The sequence below is a fragment of the Condylura cristata genome, unplaced genomic scaffold, assembly GCF_000260355.1.
Source record: "Condylura cristata isolate star-nosed mole 26May11 unplaced genomic scaffold, ConCri1.0 scaffold00023, whole genome shotgun sequence".
NCBI classification, from domain to species: domain Eukaryota; kingdom Metazoa; phylum Chordata; class Mammalia; order Eulipotyphla; family Talpidae; genus Condylura; species Condylura cristata.
In genome coordinates this window covers 12048248-12070914 of record NW_004567124.1, presented here as the reverse complement: position 1 = coordinate 12070914, position 22667 = coordinate 12048248, and the positions used below count along the sequence as shown (strand labels likewise).

Here is a 22667-nt window from a genome sequence, read left to right as displayed (position 1 = left end):
AAATTCTTATTTGTTTTATTACTCCACTTTATCCTCCGGGGCAGGCGGGAATCGAACTCATGCGGAAGCGGCTCCAGATTCTCAGTGCTGTGCTTTAACCCGCTGCGCCACCAGGGAGGGCCATCTATAATTTATTTTATGACATCATTTATAAATTAATTTGTCCTAAGTTTCCTTTCAACTAGTATTATTAATGCACTTCTGTGATTTGTAAAACATTACTATGCTAACTTAGTATTAACTATAGGCATTTTATTTTATAATTGCTTAAGGAATTGTTTTGTTTCTATTCTGTTTTATTTTTTTAATGTAATGTGGTCTCACGTGAAACAATGGTATGGGTATTTTTTGTTGCCCTAATTTATAAGGATAACCTTGTTATACTTTTTCATTGGACTAAGAGAGAAAAGTAATTATGAACAGTTGTCAACCATATTCCTCTTTTTAGCTAATTTTTTAATAAAATGTGAGGAGATCTGACATTTTATGTGTATGTAAAAGTGTATGATAGCTTTTAACAATGGGTTGAAATAGAAAGGCAACTTTAAGTCAGTAACTTTTACCATCTCCTGTTACACTTAGATTTAATATTATCCTGTATTGTCTGGAAACTTGCTTTCTCAGCTTCTAATTGATTACTTAGTATCCTAAATATCTCCTTTTAACTTACCTATGAAGGAGTAACATAATATTAAATGGATATAACAATTATCTGATGATGACAATATTATTAATCTTTAATCAGTTTTGTATTTGAGTTTAATGTATAAAGGTCCTCTAAATAGAAAAATTAATAATGTGTTTTAGACATCTGTTAGTACCACATAGCTACTATTTATTTTACAACATGAGTTCTAATGTTTTTGAGGGAAAATCAAATGCTCTTTTTAAAAGTGCTTCACAAATGAAATGACTTGATGTTAAGTAATATTTGCATTATTATATAACAAGAAACATATACCTTGTGATTTGGCAGCTCACGCATGGAAACAAGACTGGAATAATTGTCAAAGTAATTTTTAACAGTTCTTGAGCTACCATATAATTTGGTTTCATAATTGTGATAGTTAATTATCTTAGTCACTTATATTACCCAGAGTGCTAATTTTAACATTAGGCATAATTTTTGTTAGAGAGATTTTTAACACTACCTCAGTGTATCATTTGCTTAGAAATAAATGCACGTGCAGTTGTCGTGAAATTAACTTTTGCTTTTTGTGTTGTTTGTTTAAAATAGACGCCTTCCTTGTATGCACCTTTTTCACCAAGTGTGTGTGGATCAGTGGTTGATTACCAATAAGAAGTGCCCCATATGCAGAGTGGACATTGAGGCCCAGCTGCCAAGTGAAAGTTGACACCATGTTTCGGAACTCTTGCCTTCCCTCCTCTCATTCCCATCCTCCTGGTACTGCAGTCAACCAAAGATGGCATGACTTACCTGCGCAGATTTGGAAGCCTTGAACTTAGAATGCTGGCTCTGCTATATGGTACAACTAATGCTAGACTTACAGTTTTATGTATACAGTTGATTTTGATGTATTTATAAAAGCTTTTTTTTTTTCTAGATTTGACATTTTTCCTGTATCATTTTACTGTATTTTTGCATGGTTCCTTGTATTGCATTTCTTTGCACATATTAAGGGCTTGTGACCCTAAACTTGCAGGCAAGATTAGCTGCTTTAGTAAGTAGAATTTTGTGGTCTTTCTGATTTTACATAGTACCAGGCCTTGAGAATTATGAATTTTTTTTATCCATTACTAACCTTTAATTTAATCAATCATGTACTTTAGTTTAATGTATATAGATCCTCTAGAAAATGATAATATTGTGTATTAAGACATTCCTTAATTAGGACAAAATGGCTGCTGTATATTTACAATATAGAGTTCTGAGTTAAATACCATCCTTAATGCTGGGAACAGAATACAAAACCATATTCAATCAGATGCAGGTGGTATTCACATCACCAGAGTGATCAATAGAAATTTTCTTGGTATATCCTTTTTCTTTCCACACAATGCAGATAGAGTTAAATATTGGTATCATACATTTAGACTGCTGTTCTGATTGTATTTATCTTTTTCCTACATTGTTTATAACTTTATTTCCCTGATTCAATTTTGCTGCTGTGAAACAGCTCTGATGAACACTAAATATTAATTTCAATTAGCTGGATTGTACATACTTGCAGATTTAACAAAATTTTAGGGAAATTGAAGAAGACATGTAGAATTTTGTTCAGTCTTCTGCTAAGCACGTATAGTAAAGATATCTGCTTACATTAATTTTGTAAACACATCCAGTCAAGATTTAGAATTGCAGTCATTGGCAGGTATTTATGCATTCATAGAACTTCTAAAGGTCCCAGGATTACTTTTAAGGGATTTTTATTAGTTTAAAGATAAATAAAGTCAGCTGAATCTACATGTCTCTTGTTTTATTTCTCTTTAAACTTGAAAACAGTAAATCTGCAGATACTGTGAGAATCAAATTATACTGTCAACCTACTGTTGCTCTGGTTTTAGACTCCCATTGCATATATTACCAAGAGTCGATCACTGATTTAAAATTTTTTAATTTCTATAGGTAAGATGTACTGCATAATATAGAATATAAAGTTAAGTTAATGTACTAACATTTCTCCTTTGGAGAAAGTTTTAATCCACTTCAGGATGCATATTACCAGATACTTTCATATACAGGTTAGCCTAATTTTACATCTAAATATGCTTAATATGCCCCAGATTGCAATTGCATCCAGTCAGTAACATCACTGTCTGTATGTGGAAGACATGTTCCCATGGATCATATGTGAAGATGTCAATAAGCTTGCATTAAGCCACCTGCTTTGTAAGTGGATTGATTAATAAATAACTTATATTTCTATTGTCTTTGTGTTTCATAATTAGTTTTTATAAAAAGAGTTTACATTAAACATCTTGGAATTCAAAAATAGTGATCTAATTCAAGTTGACATTTGCATAATTTGGTGTTTGTATTCATTCAGTTCTGTCAACTTGCCTTTCTTTGTATTAGTAAATGTTACACTGTCGTAATTGTCAATATCAACATGTTTCAATGTAGTATGTGTAGAGATGGAGGATGGACTATGGTTAGGAAGTTCAGATAGGGAATAACATTTTTTAAATTATACTTGATGATTAAGCTGCAGCTTGTAGGGACGGGGCTGTTGGGGAGGGTTAGAGTGAGACCCAAATCTACCATCTTGGGAAAAGAGTAAGTAGCCTGTCTTCAAGCAGCCTGTGATGGATGTAGGATTTTGCCACTGGAAAACCCAGGGTTCATGCCAAGGGATTGAAGAAGTATGTGATGGGGAAAATGCTATACAATGGAATCCTCTTGATGTTCCCCAAGTGCAAGGAAATACAGATAGATTTCTCTATTTTTTAATATGACATCAGATTTAGATGCACGACTCACTGTTGACCTGTTTAATAATTGCTACTGATTTTTTTTATGTAGATAAAGCGTTAATTTGAAATTTATTTAATGCAAGTATTTGTGGCATAAATTTGAATTGTTAATGCAGGAGCTAATTATTAAGCTACTGCAATTAGTTACAGAAAAATGTGATTAGTAATGAGCCAAGTAAAGAAGAAAATAATTTTTAATATTTTAACTTTTTGTGCTTTGTTTTGATGTCTTCCATATCCTGCTGCATCTTATGTCAAAATGAAAATTTCAGTGACAGCTGTCCAAATACTTTAAAATGAAATCCTTTGTCAGCAAAACCTTATTTTTATTGTTGTTAATATGCAAGTGATAAACTGATATTTGAAACTTTTCCTTACTCTGGTGACTTTCTTTTAGCTGCTAGCACATTTCATCATTGAACCGTAACAACTTGGCATACCGAAAACTGTTTTAAAAATGGTATTTGTAACTAATTGAAACTCTGAAATTAAAATATAAACTCTTGTGGACATTTCATTAGTTTTTCATTTTCTGTAGAAAATGCATCCTAATTTCTAACTTACCTCCCCAAATCTCTGGAAACAGTAAAATTTTCTTGCTTATTCAATGTGTGTCATAATATTGGAGATAATTAAGCTTGAAATATATTCTCATTAATAGATTTTGGTCATTTTCTTGAATTAAGAATTATGTCTCACTAATTTTTACTAAGAAAAAAAACATCACCAATTTTGTGGTTGGGCTTGCTGGAGATAATCTCTGTCTCCCATGTGTCACTTAAATTAACAGGCTATACATGATTTTTGGAGTTGTGAAAACAATGTCGAATTAGAGTCAGACAGACTTGGGATTTGAATTGTATAGCTTTGAACAACTTAATGTGTTCTGTGCTTCATCCTTCTATCTACAAAACAAATAAAACCTGTCTCAGGGCTGTTATCTGAATTATATGAGTGCAAAGAGCTTTGTATGTAGTTCATACTTAAAAATATAAGTTCTACTGATGTTCATCCTTTCTGTCTGTGATAACAAACTTGGTAGCATAACAAACTACTGAATTATAGATTAGTGTTTGCTGCTAACCTTTCTCTTATTGACTCCAAGCAAGTAATTACTATTGACATATTATTAAGAAAGGACAGTCTTCTTCAATCCTTATGAGATGGCTTGGGATTTTTCTTCTGCTAGAGGATAGAAGATTCTTATTACAGGTAATTTCTTCCCTTGCCATTCCAGTTGCAATAGGAGCATAATAATTGCCCATCAACACCAACCAATTTTAGGAAGTTACTACTAGTGCACCAAAATTGGTACAGGACATGAAACCATGTGCTGTCTCTGACCTAAAAGAAAAATTAATGGTGGATCCTCCCTGGTGGCACAACGGTTATATGCACCCTTCTATTAAGCTATCCATAGACACTGCAGCATGAGTTTGATCCCTGGCTGGGGAGGTGACCCACATGCCATAGCAGACCTCTCCTAACCCACCTACTGCTCCCCTCAGCAGTATTTCAGTAGATCTGCCTGTTCTGCTCTCCACTCTGTCTTTGGTGAATCCTCTCAGCCTCTTCACTTCTGTCTTGTACCCCAGTTCTTGTGGGCATAATAAATCTTTAAGGAAAAAAGAAAGAAAAAAATTAATGGAGAAATTAACCAGATTTTTTCTTTTCCTAATTTTTCTCCTCACCAAATAGTGTTATACAGGAGCCTGGTTTCCATTATGGTCTAATTTAGCACATAATACTGACTGACCCCTTCCTATATTGTTTTATTAGCTGCTTTTGTCAGGCTGAAAGCTGATAGCTATCCCTGAGACAGTATATGGAAAGTGTGGGTTAACGGGAGAAGCTTTTGTTTCACCTAATTGCGTGTTTCTATTAATCCTTTATCATCACTACAGACAATGGATTAGATTCACTGAACACTAATTTTCATTGTGAGCTCTGCTGCATCTTGAGTACAAAGTGAATCAGTTTTGCTTTAGATGGCATATTCAAGGTGTATGTGGGGGAGAAATTTTTAGAAAACACAAAATTCTACAGATTGTTATGATACATTATACTCAAACAAGGAAGAATTTGACTACTTTTCCATTGCTTTGTGTGACTTTTGTCAGCAAACACATTTCCAATTGGACTGCTAGGGGATGGTAATAAGGCCTGCTCTCCCAACTCACATATTTAGGAATTCCTTCATTACGTGAGATGCCCCAAAGCTGTTTTCTTAGGGCGTCCATTCTTCAGATTCTCAGGAGCCTTTGTAACAGAAGTGACGAGAGTTTGGAAGAGATGTGCCCACTCTCCCATCCACTGCATCCCAGCTTGCCTTTGAAAAGGAGTAAAATGCCTTTCATTGACCCACTATTGAGACAACGTATTATTGGTTTTTGCTCAGAGATGAAGTTTATAGTGTACCTGAGTTCCTAAAACTTCATTGTTAACCACATACTTCCTTAAATTATGTATTACCTATTGCAGGAAATAGTTACTGCTTTGTAACTTAGAAACTTAACTTGATTTGAACATCAAACATGTCTCAGTTTGTCAGCTAAGAATCTGGGAGCAACTTAGTTTGCTGCTGTCTGGAACTGTTGTCAACTGGCTCTACCAATTGGGACATTCTAGGCATTCTGTAACTCCTCAGTATTCTACCGAAGTTGATTGGGATATGACTTTTAAAAGTGTTCACAATGTTTCTTATAATAGAGAACAGGAAATACATATAGCAGTATCATAACTTGAAAATTCTTGAGTCAGTAGTTTGTTAACCTTAACATACCTTTTTACCCACTCTAAGGATGACAGTTGTTATCCTTTCATGTATCCTTACCCATTTTAAGAATCAGGAGGGATCCAGTTTTTTATGTCTTTTTTTTTCATTTTAAGTAGTATGCACAGTGCTTTGCTCAATTTTTAAAAATTGAGTAGTCCACAAAGTTAAGGTATCTAGACTTTAAAGAATTACTGTGAGTGGAGGCTCATAAAGGTACTAGAAAGTTCTGCCCTTGGGTGTCCCTGTTTCTGAGCAAGCTTACAGGTCCTAGACTGGGATATCTGCATACACCCTGCCCAGTCAGCAAAAGGGTACCTGCTTTCCTTCAGGCAATGGCTAAAAATGACCTATTGTTCAAGGTGAAACTAGTGCCCCAACTAGAGTGGGATGCAAGCAAGGCAGGGAAGAAGATTTTATAAGAAAAATGATTTGCCCCTCCCTCCAAAGTAATTAGCAGTGAAAGATGCTTTTTTTTTTTTAAATATAGCTTTGAGTAATTTGAAAGTAAATTGTCTTGCCTCGTCATTACACTTCAGTTATTTGCCATATTGTCATTTATCCAAAAATACTTTATTTTTGTTTCCCTGTTTTCATTCTTCAATTTCATCCAAGTAACATTTTTTTAACGTCTCACCTGGGAAAACAATAGCTTTACATCTTTCTGGCTACTTTCAGGGACAAGTTTTCTAAAGCAAAGCTTTAACCATGTCATCTTTCTTAAAAAGTTTCTGTGATTCCTTGTTTTCAGGATCTATTGTAATTTTTTTTTTAAAAAGAGTTAGTTATTTATGCATTCAGAACAGGTGTACAGGCCAGAGCCCAGGGGTGGTGAGAGGATTCACCATTGGCAGAGTGGGAAGCAGAAAAGGCCTACTAAGTACACTGCTGAGGGGAACGGGGCGATCAGGAGAGGTCTGCCACGCCTTGTGGGTCACCTCCTGGGTAGGCGGTATAGAACTATGCTGAAGTGGCTTTAGCTTCTCAGTGCTATATGCTTTAACCCACTGCGCCACCAGGTCATCTGTTGTAATTTTTAACATGCCCAGGATCCAAATGCTCAAGACTTTCTTCACAGATTTTTGCTTCCTGAAGTTTTTGAATTTTTCATTAATGGTGTGTGAATTATTCCCAATTAGGGAATTTCCTGGAATTACATATCCTAAAGTCAGGTGAAAGAGGTGTGGGTATCTATCTGAATAAGAAATTACAGGTCAAGAGGATCTGAAAAACAGCCAGTAAATCAGTGAAGCAGAACAGACCTGACAAGCCAAACTTTAAGATCCTACCCCATCGTGGAGGATTTTAGTGTCAGAGGAGTTCCTTTGGAACTAACTCTAAGACCTGAACATTAGTTTAGGAATTTTGCACCTTTTCTATCTGACTCCCTTTCATGGGTTTGAGAAACACTAGACTATAGCTACCTTGAAGCTCAGCAGTTCCTGCTAAGTCAGACTACTCACCTTGTCTCCAATCATGCCAGCCCAGAAGAGTGTTTATGCTTTTGCTTGGGGTGCTCCCTTGATCTGCAGTATTCTCCCTTTACCCCATGTCTGCTGGAGCACTCCCTTCTAAAGCAATACTTGACCAAGAAATGAAAATAAAGTGGCCATGTAGAATTTAATATAATGGGGTCATTGATCTTTGAGAAATTAATGCTTGATACATTTTCTGTTTGATTTCCTTTGGTCACTGCTTCGAACCAAAAGTAAATAGAGCAGATAATCATAAACAGTGTGAGAAGAGTATAAACGTGGGAATCAGATCTGATTACAATCCTACCTTTGAAATTGATATAGGAATTATAATAGTCAAGACATTTAACACACATTTGAAAATATATGAACCTATACTCCTAACATTGAGTGATGAATACCAATATTCCCTCAAAAAAAAAAAATAACCTCTCTGAAGTGTAGTTTTAGTGTAATACTAAATTACTAGAATAATACTACCTATTTTGTAAGAATTTTTATGAACATTTAAGGAGGTTTACTTAAAGAAGCAAGTAGTTGATAAATGTTACCTAAGACAGAGGGAACAAGAAACAAAACAAGTAAAATACATTAAATAAGAGGTTGAATTAAAAAACGTATTTGTAATTTTCTATGTTAGTTACTGTGATGGATACAAAAATGTTACTTCTATTTTTAATGAAGATACAGTTTGAAAATGTGGATTAAGTGATTTTGACAATGCAAGTCAATTAATAAAATCACTATCATTCATAACATTTCTGTTTACAAAGACCTATTAGTCAGCATGGATTGTAGCTTTTCATAACACCATAATATTATAGCAATAAAGCAAAAATATAATTTTACTTACAACCCTGGTCCTCTATAGCATCTATGTTTCCCAAGGATTTTTCATTAAACACCTAATTTTCAGTTATATGGATAGATACATCAACATCTTCCTATACCAACTAGTAGATGCCAATTATTCCTGATTTACTGAAGAGAAAAACAGGTTTAGAAATGCCAGGTGGCAAGGACCAGGACAGGAGTTCACTTTAGAATCACTTAACTTCATCTAAAGCTCTTCACATACCAGTCACAAAGAGGTGATTCCTAGTTTACCACTCCTCTCCCCACCCCTCCCCCGTTTTTATTTTTTATTTAAAGAGTAGGAGTGAAGGGAAAGCTTCAAAATCTTCTATCTCTGAAGTTGTTCCCCTATTTTTACTGTTGGCCTTGTACCTTTGAGGTCCCATCTTAGTTTCATTTAAAATTTTTTATGTTCCTGAAGGGATCCTTTACTGGATGAATAAGTATTGAGCACCACCGTGACACCCAACCATGTGACTGGTACCAGCAGTACAATGGAGAGCTTTTATGAAGCATGAAGCACACATCACATTTATTTATTTGCCTCTCCTGGAAATGGTAACCTTGAAGTTAACCCACTTTTTCAGCACACGTTTGATTTTAACCACCTAAGACAGCAGCCTTGAGCCACCCAAAGACGTCAGTTCCAGGATCCAGGCCAAACCAACCAAAACTCCAGTCCAAATTTTCCGGAAAAAGAATATAAAGGTCAGAAATAGCATTTCCCTAAAACCAACTTCTGTCCAACTTCTGTCCACCCTGCAAGATTCACCGGTAGGTGAGGCCTTGTCAAAATTCAGAGACGCTTTCCCCTTAAGTCATAATTTTTGTTGGTCTATGACCCAGAATTAAAAAAAAAAAAAACAACAAAACTCGGTTGTTAATGACAACGAAACCGGTCTGAAAATTCAGCATGCGCGAACGCCTCTGGTCTAGCCAATGACAGAGCGCGCCGTGCGTAGAGCCGCCCAATGGGGTGCGAGCGGCGCGGTATTTGAATCCTGAACTGCGCGACGACGCCAAGACCACGGCGGTGCTGGCCCGGAGTCAGACCTAACGGCGCCGTAGTAGCTTTTGCCCTCCGGGTCCGGTCCACGTCCCTCTTCGGGCCGGGCAGGCTCCCGCGCCTGCCGCGTCCCTCATGGCGCTGCTCCAACGCCCGACGGTGAGTGGGCCCGGAGACCCCCTAATTCGGACGGGGTGCTTAGGCCGCGCCGCCCCTTTCGCGTCCTAGCGCTTTTCTCGTTTCTTAGAGCTGCTTGGTGCCACCAAGGCTGCTTCTCCCCCGACTCCCCCGCCACCACACCGGCTTCCCCCGCTCCCGGGGCCCTAGGCTGGGCCTCTCCCACAGCCGCCGAGTTTCGGCTCTCGGGTCTGCGGCTTGAGCTCCAAACCTCACCTGTCTGGGGCCGGGGAGGCGTCGGGAAGTTCTTCCAAGGTGGCGCCTGTCAAGCCGGCTTTCAAGCCTGTGCCTACACTCTCCCGCACCCCCAGCCCCTGCGTCGTTCGTGGTCTGAATGCCAGCGCTTGGGGTGGCCTCTTTTTCACACTCCTTGCCAATTAAGGAATCCGTGGTGGGGGTGGGGAGAAGGGACTGGAAGGAATTCTGCAGCCATTATTCTGAATGTTTGATCAAAGAGCCGCAGCTGTTTTTCGGATTTGTTCACACTTGGTTTATATGAGTTTCCCATTTAGTTTGACACGCGGAGTCTTCCAGGTTAAGTTCACTAACGTATGGGTTTGCCCCTTACCTTAATTGTTTACTAGAGACTTTGCACACCATTTTGAGCAATATGGCAGACTGAGAGAATGGTTCAAATTCACTTATTTCATCTTTGCAAAAATCAAACTGTTAGGGTGTTTTGGGTATTTTCGCCCCATCACCCACCCCTCTCCCCCATGGGTTTGAATTTTGTACCTGGATCTGTTTTTCCTTTGTTGACACATAGTGGGCCCTGACACACCTGAACTCTATCCTCCTGTTTAGAAGGCTTGTTGAAGCCAATCTTCCCTTGCAGATTTGCGTGTTGTCGAACTACTGGGTTCCAAATCCTAAGCATTAAACTTGAACTCTACCACTTTTGAAAACTGCAGTTACTGCTGGAAAAATCGAACAGTGTGACTTTTGAGAACCCTAATAAATTGAATGCATTTCTTGTTTAATTCCTATCTGTATGTGGATAAATCAAACTGACAATTTATATCTAGTCTTATTTCATAAATTCTTTGTCAAATTCTTTCTAACCAAGGAAGACTTGAGTTGTTTCTGCCTTTCTATCCAATTAGGGAGAGTTTTTAGGATTAGGACCCCCATGTCTCGGGACTAGGGCATATTGTTTCTTTTTTATGAAATGTTTATCTCTTCTGTAATAAAACATTTTAAATGAATTCTTGTCTTAGCAAATTTTGTTTCTAAGTACATTTATCTAAAGCTAATTTAGGTGAACTAACAACTTTCATTTCATACAATTCCCACCTCTTTATTTAAGAGTAAAACTATTTTACCGAAGAAAATTTCCTTCCTGAGTATTCATATTATAAAAAAGTACATGTCATCTTATTTATGTATTTTTTAAAATTAGATTACAAAAAATTGAAATGGACAAAGCCAGCTTTCTTTTCAGAATTAAAATTCAGAATAAATGGAAAATTTATGAAATTTAACTTCTCAAGTTTGAGGCTCCACAAATAATTCAACCAAGGTTTATACTTTTAACAGCCCTTTTATCTTCATTCCCCAATTATGCCAATATTGTCAGAAGTTACTATTTAGCTTATCTCCTCCACTACTCAGCAAACCACAGGGAGGATCAAATATAACATGACCAGTATAGTCTTTTATTTATTTTTAAAAAGTTCTAGTTAAGGGCCCTCCCTGGTGGTACAGCTGGTTAAAGCACAGCACTAAGAAGCTTAAGCCACTTCCACATGAGTTCGATTCCCTCCTGCCCCGGAGGAGATCCACATAGCCGGGCAGACCTCTCCTGACCCGCCTGCTGCTCCCCTCAGCAGTGTACTTCGTCGATCTGCCTGTTCTGCTCCCCACACTGTCTCTGGTGAATCCTCTCACCCTCCGCATCTCTGGGCTGTACCCCAGTTCTATATGAATAAATAAAAATCTTAAAAAAAAAAAGTTCTAGTTAAAACATGCTTTTTTTTTAGTTTTTGCATACAGAACTGGGCTATAAGCCAGAGGTACAGGGGGGATGAGAAGATTCACCAGAGACAGAATCGGTATCCCAACAGGCAGGCAGATCCAGGAAATACACTGCTTAGAGGAGCAGCAGGACAGACAGGAGATTCTGTGCCATGTGGGTCAGCTCCCTGGCCAGGGATTGAACTCATGATGAAGCGGCCGCAAATAACTTCCTAACACTCTGCTCCAGCCCGTTGTGCCACCAGGAAGGGTCCATGACCAGTATAGTTTTATACAATGATCAAGTGAGGACCACTTGCTCCTTAAATGGACCTGTTACAGGAATCTCATTTTAAAAGAAGGTGTCTCTAAAAGATCACATCTACAGAAGTCCCTCTATAGGACCAAAGTTAGGTTTTAAAGACCTTTTTTCCCCTAATAGTTTATTTTCCCATCATTCTGTGCATTTTCCCATTTCAGTTGTAATCCTTTTGGGCTTCCCATCACCAAATCACCCATGTGCCGTCACCAAAGTCCAGTGCATTTCCCTCCCCCCACTGTTTTTGATCTCATTCCCCACTTCACCCCCATAAAATGTCTCTGGCATATAACTGTTCATTATTATATTTTCTCGCCTCGTCTGTTACACTCCAGCTATGAGTGAAAACATCCCGTATTTTTCCTTTTCTTTCTGGCTTATCTCACTAAGTATGATCCCTTCCAGTTCCATCCATGTTGCTGCAAAAGACATGTGTTTTTTTGTCGTTGTTGTTGCTGAGTAATATTCCATCATGTATATGTACCACATCTTTTTTTTTTTTAAGATTTATTTATTTGTGCTTACAGAACTGGGGTACAGGCCAGAGGCTCAGGGGCGGCGAGAGGCTTCACCAGAGACAGAGTGGGGAGCAGAACAGGCAGATCAGACGAAGTACACTGCTGAGTGGAGCAGCGGGCGGGTCAGGAGAGGTCTGCCGACCCATGTGGTCACCTCTGGGGCAGGCGGGAATCAAACTCATGTGGAAGTGGCTTTAGCTTCTTAGTGCTGTGCTTTAACCCGCTGTGCCACCAGGGAGAGCCTGTACCACATCTTTTTAAACCAGTCATCCATTTTGGGGCGTTTGGGCTGTTTTCCATGTCTTTCCGATTGTGAATAAGGCAGCAGTAAACATGGGAGTGCAGGTATCTTTTTGAATCAGTGTTTTTGTGTCTTTTGGGTAGATAACCTAAGAGTGGGATTGCTGGGTCGTAGGGAAGCTCCATGTTTAGCAGTTTGAGGAACCTCCAAATAGTTTTCCATAGTGGTTGTACTAGTTTGCATTCCCACCAGCACACCAGCAGTGTAGGAGAGTTCCTTTTTCTCCACATCCTCACCAACATTTGTTGTTGCTAGTTGTTTTAGATGTGCCATTCTGGCTGGGTGAGGTGGTATATCATTGTGGTTTTAATTTGCATCTCCCTTATTACGAAGTGATGTTGAACATTTTTGCATATGCTTGTTGGCCATCTGCATTTCCTCTTTGGAGAAGTGTCTTTTTAGCTCTTCTGCCCATTTTTTGATGGGGTTGTTTATTGTTGAGTTTCATCAGTTCTCTGTATATCTTTGTGATCAATCCTTTGTCACATGTTTTGTGTGAGAAAATTTTTTCCCACTTAGTGAGATGTCTACTTGATGTTTTTTAAGTAGCCAGACGTATTTTAGATTTTTAATAGTGTATCTTAATTGCACTTGCTATTCGTTTCTATAAAGGCGCATTTTAAAATAGATGCCTTTAATATACAGTAATCTCTAATGATGTGGGTGTTGGATGTGAATCACTAGTCTGGGAAACTCTTAGTGGATTTTTTTTTTTTTTAAATAAGCTGGATAAGTGGTTTGCCTAATTTAGAATGATGTTATCAATCACAAATAGTGTTTTTAGATTTTCTAAAATCTAAATGTATCCCATCATAGTCCTCTTCCCCGAAGCAATTCTAAATTTGGTATCTGACATTGGGAAAGTATTTTAAGTTGTCTTAACTCCTCATTATTTTTGTTTAGGTTTCCTCCGACTTGGAGAATATTGACACAGGAGTTAATTCTAAAGCAAAGAGTCATGTGACTATCAGGCGGGCAGTTTTAGAAGAAATTGGAAATAGAGTTTCAACAAGAGCAGCACAAGCAGCTAAGGTAACAGCCAGGGGTTGTACATATACATATGGGACTGTTTGTATAAAGCATTGAGGGGCAGCACTGACTGTCTTGCCCTACTAATTTTTTTTTTTCCTTGTAGAAAGCTCAGAACACCAAAGTTCCAGTTCGACCTACCAAAATGACAAATGTCAACAAACAACTGAAACCTACTGCTTCTGTGAAACCAGTACAAGTGGGAATGTTGGCACCAAAGGTAGGAAGTTGTGATTCACAAAATTACTAAATGAAGTAGACTGTTGTGGGCTAGATTGGCAGGGTGCTTTTCATTATCACCACAACTTTTGAAGAACATTCATAATTGGAGCTCTGCTTTGAAACAACAGTGTAGGAAATGAACAACTACACCTTTTTAGTAATGGAATATTTAATTTAATGAATAACTAAGTTAATTACTTAGTACCCAAATACATTTAGTGATCTCAGAGTGAAATTCAGTGGTTATTAGGGGCCCTCTGGTGGCGCATCAGGTTAAAGCACAGCACTGTGAAGCTCCTTGAAGCCACTGCAGCACAAGTTCAATCCCCAGCCAGGGAGTAGACCCACGTGGCGTGGCAGACCTCTCCTGTCCCACCCACTGCACCCCTCAGAGTGTACATCAGTCATTCTGCCTGTTCTGCTCTCCACTGTCTGTAGTGAATCCTCTCGCCACCTTTGCATCTCTGCCCTGTACCCCAGTGCTGTATGTATAAATAAATAAATATTTAAAAACAAACAACAACAAAAAACTATCAGAATGAACTTGTTCATGAAGTCAATGGAAACTCACAATTCTGAGATCCACACTCATGTAAGAATAAGGTAATGCCAAAATTCTGTGTTGATAAATTGTATTCTCTGTGACCGATTAGCTTAACTGGAGTTAGAATGCTAGTGGACTCAGTGGTTTGTTCACCTTCTATTTGTTCAAGTTCATGTATGTTCTCATTCATAAATTGTATACATTGTTATAATTTTATGAGCCAGTCACTGTTGTGGATAGAGTATAATTACCTCACTCTTCCTAGTTAAAAAAAAATTGTATGATTGAAATTTTTGAAATAAAAATTGGACATATTCATTTCTCTATATTTGAGAAAGCCTATACTATACACAGCCAATTGTATTAAAGCTGATAAAGAGCTACCTTGCCATCAGGAGACTTATTTAGAAGAGGAATAAGGACCTGAAAATTAAATTAGTAATCCTAGGAAATGATACCAGATATCCCTGAGCAATTAATGTCAAATAATGGGGTAATATGGAGGGCTGTCCTTCAGAAAGTATGCCTAACAGAGGGAGAGAACAATGCAGAATGAATGGTCAGAGTCAGGGCAACTTTCATGGAATAAGAGGGATTTTTGAAGACTGGGAAAAGCTGTATGAAGGAACATTTTTTTTTTTTTGAAAGATTTATTTATGGTTACAGAATTGGGGTACAGGCCAGAGGTGTGGTGGGTGAGAAGATTCACCAAAGACATAGTGGAGAGCAGAACAGGCAGATGTACTGAAATACACTGCTGAGGGGAGCAGCGGGCAGTCAGGAGAGGTCTGCCATGCCATGTGGGTCTGCTTCCTGACGGGGAATCAAACTCATGCTCTAGTGACTTCAGAGAGCTTCACAGTGCAGTGCTTTGACCCGTTGTGCCACACCCTTTTGCTCCCTTTTGCTGTTCCCTCCCTTATTTTGACCCATCTCCCCCTCCCACTGCAATGCCTCAGATCTATGGTCAACTTGCAAGTTTTGTCTTTTACCTGACACTTTGGTTGTTCCATATTCCTCATATAAGTGAAATCACCCAATATTTATCTTTTTCCTTCTGACTTTTTTTGCTTAGCATAACCCCTGGCATAAAATGGCATGAGTTTATCTTTTTTTGACTGCTGAGTAATATTTGACTGTGTGCATATACCACATCTTTATCCACTCATCTTTTTTGGGGACATTTGAGTTTTTTCCATATGTTAGCTATTATTAGTAGTGCTGCATGTTTCTGAAGGAGCATTTTATTTTAGAGCAAAGCAGGCAGTAGAAATTAAGGAATCCAAGTGGAAATAGAATCATATCCCTTGGGCAAAGAGTCTGCAAGTCAAAACTGGGTTGGAGGCCCTCCCTGGTAGTGAAACGTTAAAGCTCAGTACTGCAAAACTTGCTCCTGCTGCTTCAGCACAAGTTCCATTTCCAGCTGGGTAGCTTACCCACCTGGTGCAGCAGACCTCTCCTGTCTCTACCACTGTTCCCCTCAACAGTGTATTTCATCAGTCTGCCTGTTCTGCTCCCCACTTTGTCTCTGGTGAATTATCTCACTGCCCCTGCACCTCTGGCCTGTACCCTAGTTCTGTATGCATAAATAAATAAATTTTTTTTTAAAGAAAGTTGGATTGGAAAGTTTTTGAGGAAGCAGAAGATAAAGTTGGGAAGATGGAATTGAAGGTCCTGGAATTTGGATTTTATACCATTAGCCAGTGAGGAAAAAAAATTTTAAAAGATTTATTTGTGCATACAATAACTGGGGTATAGGCCAGAGGTATGGAGGGGAAAAGGGTATGAGAGGCTTCACTAGAGACAGTGGGATGCAGAACAGGCAGATTGAGTGAGGTACACTGCTGAGGGGAGCAGTGGGTGAGACAGGAGAGGTCTGCTGCTCCATATGCGTCACCTCCCTGGCCAGGATTGAACTCTTATTTGTAGTGGCTGTGGGTAGCGTCATAGAGCTGTACTTCTTTTTTTTTTTTTTTTTTTTTAAAAGATCTATCGAGATATGAATACATAGCTGGGGTACAGGCCTGAGGTGCAGGGGCAATGGGAGGACTCAACAGAGACAGTGGGGAGCAAAACAGGCAGATTGACAAAATACACTACTGAGAGGAGGATTGGGCAGATCAGGAGAGGTCTGCCTGGCCATGTGGATCACCTCCGGGGCTGGGGATTGAACGCACACTGAAGAGGCTGCAGCTGGCTTGCAGTGCTGGGTTTTATACCCGTTGCACCCCCAGGGAGGCCCCAGGGAGGAAAATTTTGAAGAAAAGTGAAGAAAGCAGTGTGAGGAAAATTTTGAAGAGAAGTGAAGAAAGCAGTGTGAGTAACCATGGAAGGGACATAAATTAGGAAATATTGAATTGCTCAAAGAAGAACTGATGAGGGTCTTGAACTCTTCAGATCTCCCCTAAGCACTCACCCATATACCATTATCTGTGGTAATATACTGTAATATAAGGAAAAACGTCAAATGTGATAGGATATAGCAGAACTCCTCTCAGGAACATTCTTCTGTATTTAGAAGGATATCTGAGGGTATGTTGTTTGGCGTGCAGAAGTAGGAGTCAAAAAAAGAAGGCTAGTTTGAAGAAGGTGGCTCATTCGGCTTTAGTTTTGTTGATGGAACAGAGAGACATCCACTGAGAAAGGAAGTTGGACTTCTGAAGGAGAGGGAGAAGCTTACTAGCCTTCTACATAGAGATGTTGTTTGTAAGCGTGTTATTGTTTATTTGAAAGAAGAGAAAAACTTCAAGAAGAGCTCATGACAAATATTCAAGAATGATCTTTTAGTAGGCCTCTCCTTGGAAGTTTATAGTGACCTCCTAAATGCCAAACCCAAAGGCAACTTTTCAGACTTTATACTCTTTTGACCACTATGCAGCATTTTATATGGGTGAGCATTTGAATGTGCTTCCTCCCACATTTCAGGAGAGCGATTTGGCAGTATATTTGAAATGATTATTCTCCATACCCAGTAAGTCTCTTTTAAAAATTTATGCTAAGAAATTACTAGAGGGAAAGCTGAGAACTTCGAAAAATGCTACAGTGAATATCTCTTATGTGGTAGAGAAATTTTCTATGCTATAGGACAACTTTTAACCATTCAATAAAATGCTGTGCAACCATAAATATGTTTTAGTGGAATACTAAAGATATCAAAGTACATGTTATATTAGTGGAAAAATATGGTTACAACAATATATAGTTAAATTCCACATTTATTTATTTTTTGCCCATTTATTTTTAAATGATGCATTCAATACACAATTTTTTAAAAATTAGTTTTGTGCCTTTTTCCATCTTGGTTGTAATCATGGACTTCCCACCACCAATTCACCCGTGTGCCATCACCATAGTCCTGTGCACCTTTCCATTCCATTTTTGATCCCATTCCCCACTCTGCCCTTGTAAAATGTCTCTGGTATATAGTTATTCGCTGTTCTTCACCCCCGGTCCTTTACGCTCCTGCTATGAATGTTTGAAACCATTCAGTATTTTCCTTTTTCCTTCTGGCTTATTTCACTAAGCATCATCCCTTCCAGTTCCATCCATGTTGCTGCAAAAGGCATGAGTTTATCTTTTTTGATTGCTGAGTAATATTCCATTGTTATACACAAAATATTAACGGCAGTTTTTTTGTATTATGTTGGGCTTCCAATTGGTTTATATTTTTTTCCTTAAAACTTTTAGACTTTAAACCATAGGTTCATATTAATTCTATAATCAGAGGGAAAGAAAAAAAAAAAAAGGATGAGGTGGGGGAAGGGGCTATGAACAAAATAAAGGAGAAATTTCTTTCTGTAACTTCCACAACTCCATTCTTTCTGGGTTCTCGCTATGTTTTACATCCTTGGCTGATATATTTTTTTCTCTAGCTTCCTTACAAATTTGAGGCCATTGTGTTTCAGATAAGGAATCATGAACCTGTAGCTCACTTCATTTAAAAGTCACTTACAAGGGTGAAATGAGCTTGTTTTAAAGATAGCAGGGATTAATGAACAATTATTTCTTATTCAGATACACATTTCAAATACACAAAACTGTATGTAGAAGAAATGGTTAATCCACAATTTGGAAGAAGCCCCATCACCAGGCAGGTGAGCCAGGCTGTCTCCCTGTCTCTGATCAGCCATCTGGCTTTCACTTTATCACTTGTTCTATCTGCAGAGTCATCATTACTCCTTTACAGCCAGTCCTTGGAGGGTATAGAAATGCCAGTTTTGCACAGAGGATTTTAGCAATTCTGGTCCCCGCGGAAAGCTTATCATGTAAACTACACATCTGTGATAGCAGATGTTTCCAGACTTTTGTAACTGAATTCATACTTTCCCCTCTGTAAAACTGGATGGCAGGTCTTTCTTTGTAGGAGATAAGCAACTGAATCACAGCAGGCCTTGACTGAGATCTTGAAAGGGCTCCAGTTATTCACAGGTATTTGCAGAAGCTTATACTGCAGTCTGCTGGGGTGGGGGTGGAGGGTAAGCAGGGATGATGGTGAGAAACTGTATTTTTTGCTTTGAATAAGCTGACACTGTCCCAGCCAACAACTTGAGTAGTAAAAGTGTGTTAAAATGCATTGTAACGGATAGATGCAAACTTAAGAGATATACTAGATTGCAGCTAGAAACTTGGATGAAGTTTTAGAAACATAGATTTCATTTAAAACACTAAATTCAGTGATAGTCATTATTTAGGTGTAAGAATGTTTATGGCCTTATATTCCCTGATACATAGGATTAATAGAAAAATAATATCTATTTACAATTAAAACAAAATGCCTTTTATGAGCCTACCTGAATAATTCAGTTTGATCTCAAGTTCTCATTTAGTAACATCTGCAAAAATCCTTTTCCCAAATAAGATCACATGTATAGCTTTCAAGTATTTCTACATTAATCTGCCTTTTTAGGAGGCCACTATAACACCAACTACAAGGTATATATGAAAAAAATAGTAGGCAATTGCTAAAGCAGGTGATGTGTACATTGGGGTTTGTTGTACTATTCTATTTGTATTTGCTAGAGATTTTCCACATACAATTTTTTTCCTTACCACTATTATATTTCCTTATCTCTTACTCTTTATCTTAACCTCAGAGCCCTCAGTGTTTATTAATGTCCACTAGTTTTTAAAAGCATTTTACATTATTGAATCATTTGCTATGTAAATTTATAGTAGTTGTTTTACTTTCTTTTTCTAGTTATTTGCAAATAGGAATGCAATAGTCTTTTATATTGATTTTGTAGCCTGCCATTTTACAATATTGACATACTGTTTCTATTGTTTTTAGTGGTGTCTTCAGATTTTTCTCTCTATAATCATGTCATCTGCAAATAATGATAGCTTTACTTCTTTTCCAATTTGGGTTCCATTCATTTTTCTTTTGCCCAAATGCTCTAGCTAGGACTTACTCTACTACATTGAATGCTAGTGGTAAAAGTGGACATCCTTTCCTATCTTAGAGGAAAAGCTTTGTTTCTCATTTTTGATTATATATTAGCTGTGGATTTATCACATATGGTCTTATGTTGAGATATATTCCTTCTAACTATTTTACTAAGAGTTTTTATCATAAATGGGTGCTAAATCTTGTCAGTGCTTTCTCTGCATTTGTTTATGTGATCCTAAGATTTTTGTCTTTCCTTTTGGTAATACTGTGAATTACTCTAATGGATTAGCCTATGTTGAACCATCCTTGCATCCCAGAATAAATTTCACTTTGTCATGATTCGTTTAATGTACTGTTTAATTTTGGCTTGCTAAGATTTTTATTTTTTCATTTTAAAACAATGTTTCCTTCCCCCCATCACCACAGTCCCTCACATTCCTCCCTCCCTCCTTCTTATCCCTCTCTGTCTCCCGCAACTGTAGACTGTAGGGTATCTCTGGTTTATAATAGTCTGTTTTTGTTTCATTTTGTTGTGTTTTGTATTGTAATAATAATACAATCCCTCCCTCCACCCCATGTCTTATTTGGTTCTCTTACATTCCTTCTATAAGTGAGACCATTCAATTTTTTTCTTTTTTCTTCTGACTCATTTCACTGATTCTGATCCCTTCTAGCTCCATCCATGTTGCTGCAAATGGCATGAGTTTCTTTTTCTTTTTTTTAAAAAGATTTATTATTTTGGCCCTCCCTGGTGGCGCAGCGGGTTAAAGCACTGCACTGAGAAGCTAAAGCCACTTCCGCATGAGTTCGATTCCCGCCTGCCCCGGAGGAGACCACATGGCGTGGCAGACCTCTCCTGACCCGCCCGCTGCTCCCCTCAGCAGTGTGCTTCCTCGATCTGCCTGTTCTGCTCCTCACTCTGTCTCTGGTGAAGTCTCTCACTGCCCCTGAGTCTCTGGCCTGTACCCCAGTTCTGTATGTACAAATAAATAAATCTTTAAAAAAAAAAAAAAGATTTATTATTTTATGTATACAAGAACTGGAGTACAGGCCCGAGGTGTGAGGGGTCAGAGGATTCACCAGGGACAGAATGGGGAGCAAAACAGACAGATGACTGAAATACACTCAAAGGGGAGCAGCAGGTGGAACAGAAGAGGTCTGCCATGCCATGTGGGTCAGCTCCCTGGCTGGGGATTGAACTTGTGTTGGCAGTGGCTGTGGACAGCTTCAAAGTGCTGCACTTTAACTTGTACTACCAGGGAGGGCCCAAGTTTATCTTTTTTGATAGCAGGGTATATACCACATCATCTTGATCCCATTCATCTCTTTTTGGGCATTAGGGTTGTTTCCAGGTTTTTATTATAGTAACTAGTGCTGCAATAAACATAGGGGTACATGTATCCTTTTGAATTAATGTTTTGATGTGCTTTTGGTAGATCCCTAGGAGTGGAATTGCTGGGTCATATGGTAGCTCCATTTTTAGTAGTCTGAAGACTCTCCATTCAGGTTTTTATGGTGATTGTACCCATTTGCACTCCCTCCAGCAATGTAGGAGAGTTCCTTTTTCACCAATTCCTTGCCAGCATTTGTTGTTAGTTTTTTTGATACGTGCCATTCTCACTGATGTGAGATGGTATCTCATTGTGGTTTTGATTTGCATTTTCCTAATCACAAGAGAGATGATGTTGAACATTTTTTCATATGTGTGTTTCATATGGCCACATTTGCAACCCCTCTTTGGAAAATTTTGTCTTTTAAGTTCTTCTGTCCATCTCTAGACAGGGTTGTTTGCTTTGTTTTTGTTGATTTATGTGAGCTCTTTGTATATCTTTGTGATCAGTCTCTTATTCATTGTATGGAGTACAAAGATTTTCTTTCCCAGTCAGTAGGATGTCTCTTTGTCTTGGTTAATGTCTCTGCTTGGTTAATGTCTTTGCTTTGCAGTTTTTCAGTTTGATGTAGTCACATGTGTTTATCTTTTCCGTGCTTTGAGTTGGGTGACAAGTCTTTAAAGATGTTATTGAAATGTATTTCTTGTAGTGTTTTACCTATATTTTCTTCTATGTATCTTATAGTTTCAGGTCTTAAGTCCAAATCTTTTCTCCATTGTGAGTTGATTTTTGTGTATGTTGTGAAGTAGTGATCTAGTTTCATTCTTTTGCCTATTTTGGTCCATTAAACTGTCTTGTTCCATTGCATATTTTTTGCTCCTCTGTCATAGATTAATTGTCCTGGGCTTTCTATTTGGTTCTATTGATCTGTGTGTGTGTTTTTGTTCCAGTATCACACTTAATTATTATGGTTTTGTAGTACAGATTGAAGTTTGGACATGTGATACTTCCATTCTCCTTTGTTTTCATCAGTAGAGCTTTGGCTATTCTTGGTTTTCTCTGGTTCCATATGAATTTCATCAGTATTTGTTCTATTTTTCTTAAGAATGTCATTGACAATTTTATTGGAATAGTATTGAATCTGTAAATTGTTTTTGATAGGATGGCCATTTTAATAATGCTAGTTCTTCCAATCCATGAACAGGGGATACTTTTCCATTTCTTTGTGTCTTCTATTTCTTTTAGTAGTATTTTTTTTTTAAAGATTTATTTATTCATACAGAACTGGGGTACAGGCCAGAGATGTGGAGGGTGATAGGATTCACCAGAGACAGAGCGGGGAG

General features: G+C 38.1%; 2 protein-coding genes across 9 annotated transcripts in view; both read left to right on the top strand.

Moving 5' to 3' along the window:
* The window catches only part of RNF111 (ring finger protein 111), a 74527-nt gene extending 70163 nt beyond the window's left edge, over positions 1-4364 (top strand). For 5 of the 8 annotated variants that reach the window (XM_012728744.1, XM_012728743.1, XM_004687738.2 and 2 more), the window contains one exon: positions 1238-4364. In XM_012728744.1, coding sequence (XP_012584198.1) covers positions 1238-1355 — 118 coding nt within the window. In that variant the 3' untranslated portion in view covers positions 1356-4364. The remainder of the gene's footprint in view (positions 1-1237) is intronic. The other 3 variants (XM_012728748.1, XM_004687734.2, XM_012728747.1) reach the window with 3 other exon arrangements.
* A 5275-nt stretch (positions 4365-9639) lies between these two features.
* CCNB2 (cyclin B2) overlaps positions 9640-22667 on the top strand; it is a 36696-nt gene continuing 23668 nt past the window's right edge. The window contains exons 1-3 of the mRNA XM_004687733.2: positions 9640-9703; positions 13716-13844; positions 13948-14061. Coding sequence (XP_004687790.1) covers positions 9680-9703; positions 13716-13844; positions 13948-14061 — 267 coding nt within the window. The 5' untranslated portion in view covers positions 9640-9679. The remainder of the gene's footprint in view (positions 9704-13715; positions 13845-13947; positions 14062-22667) is intronic.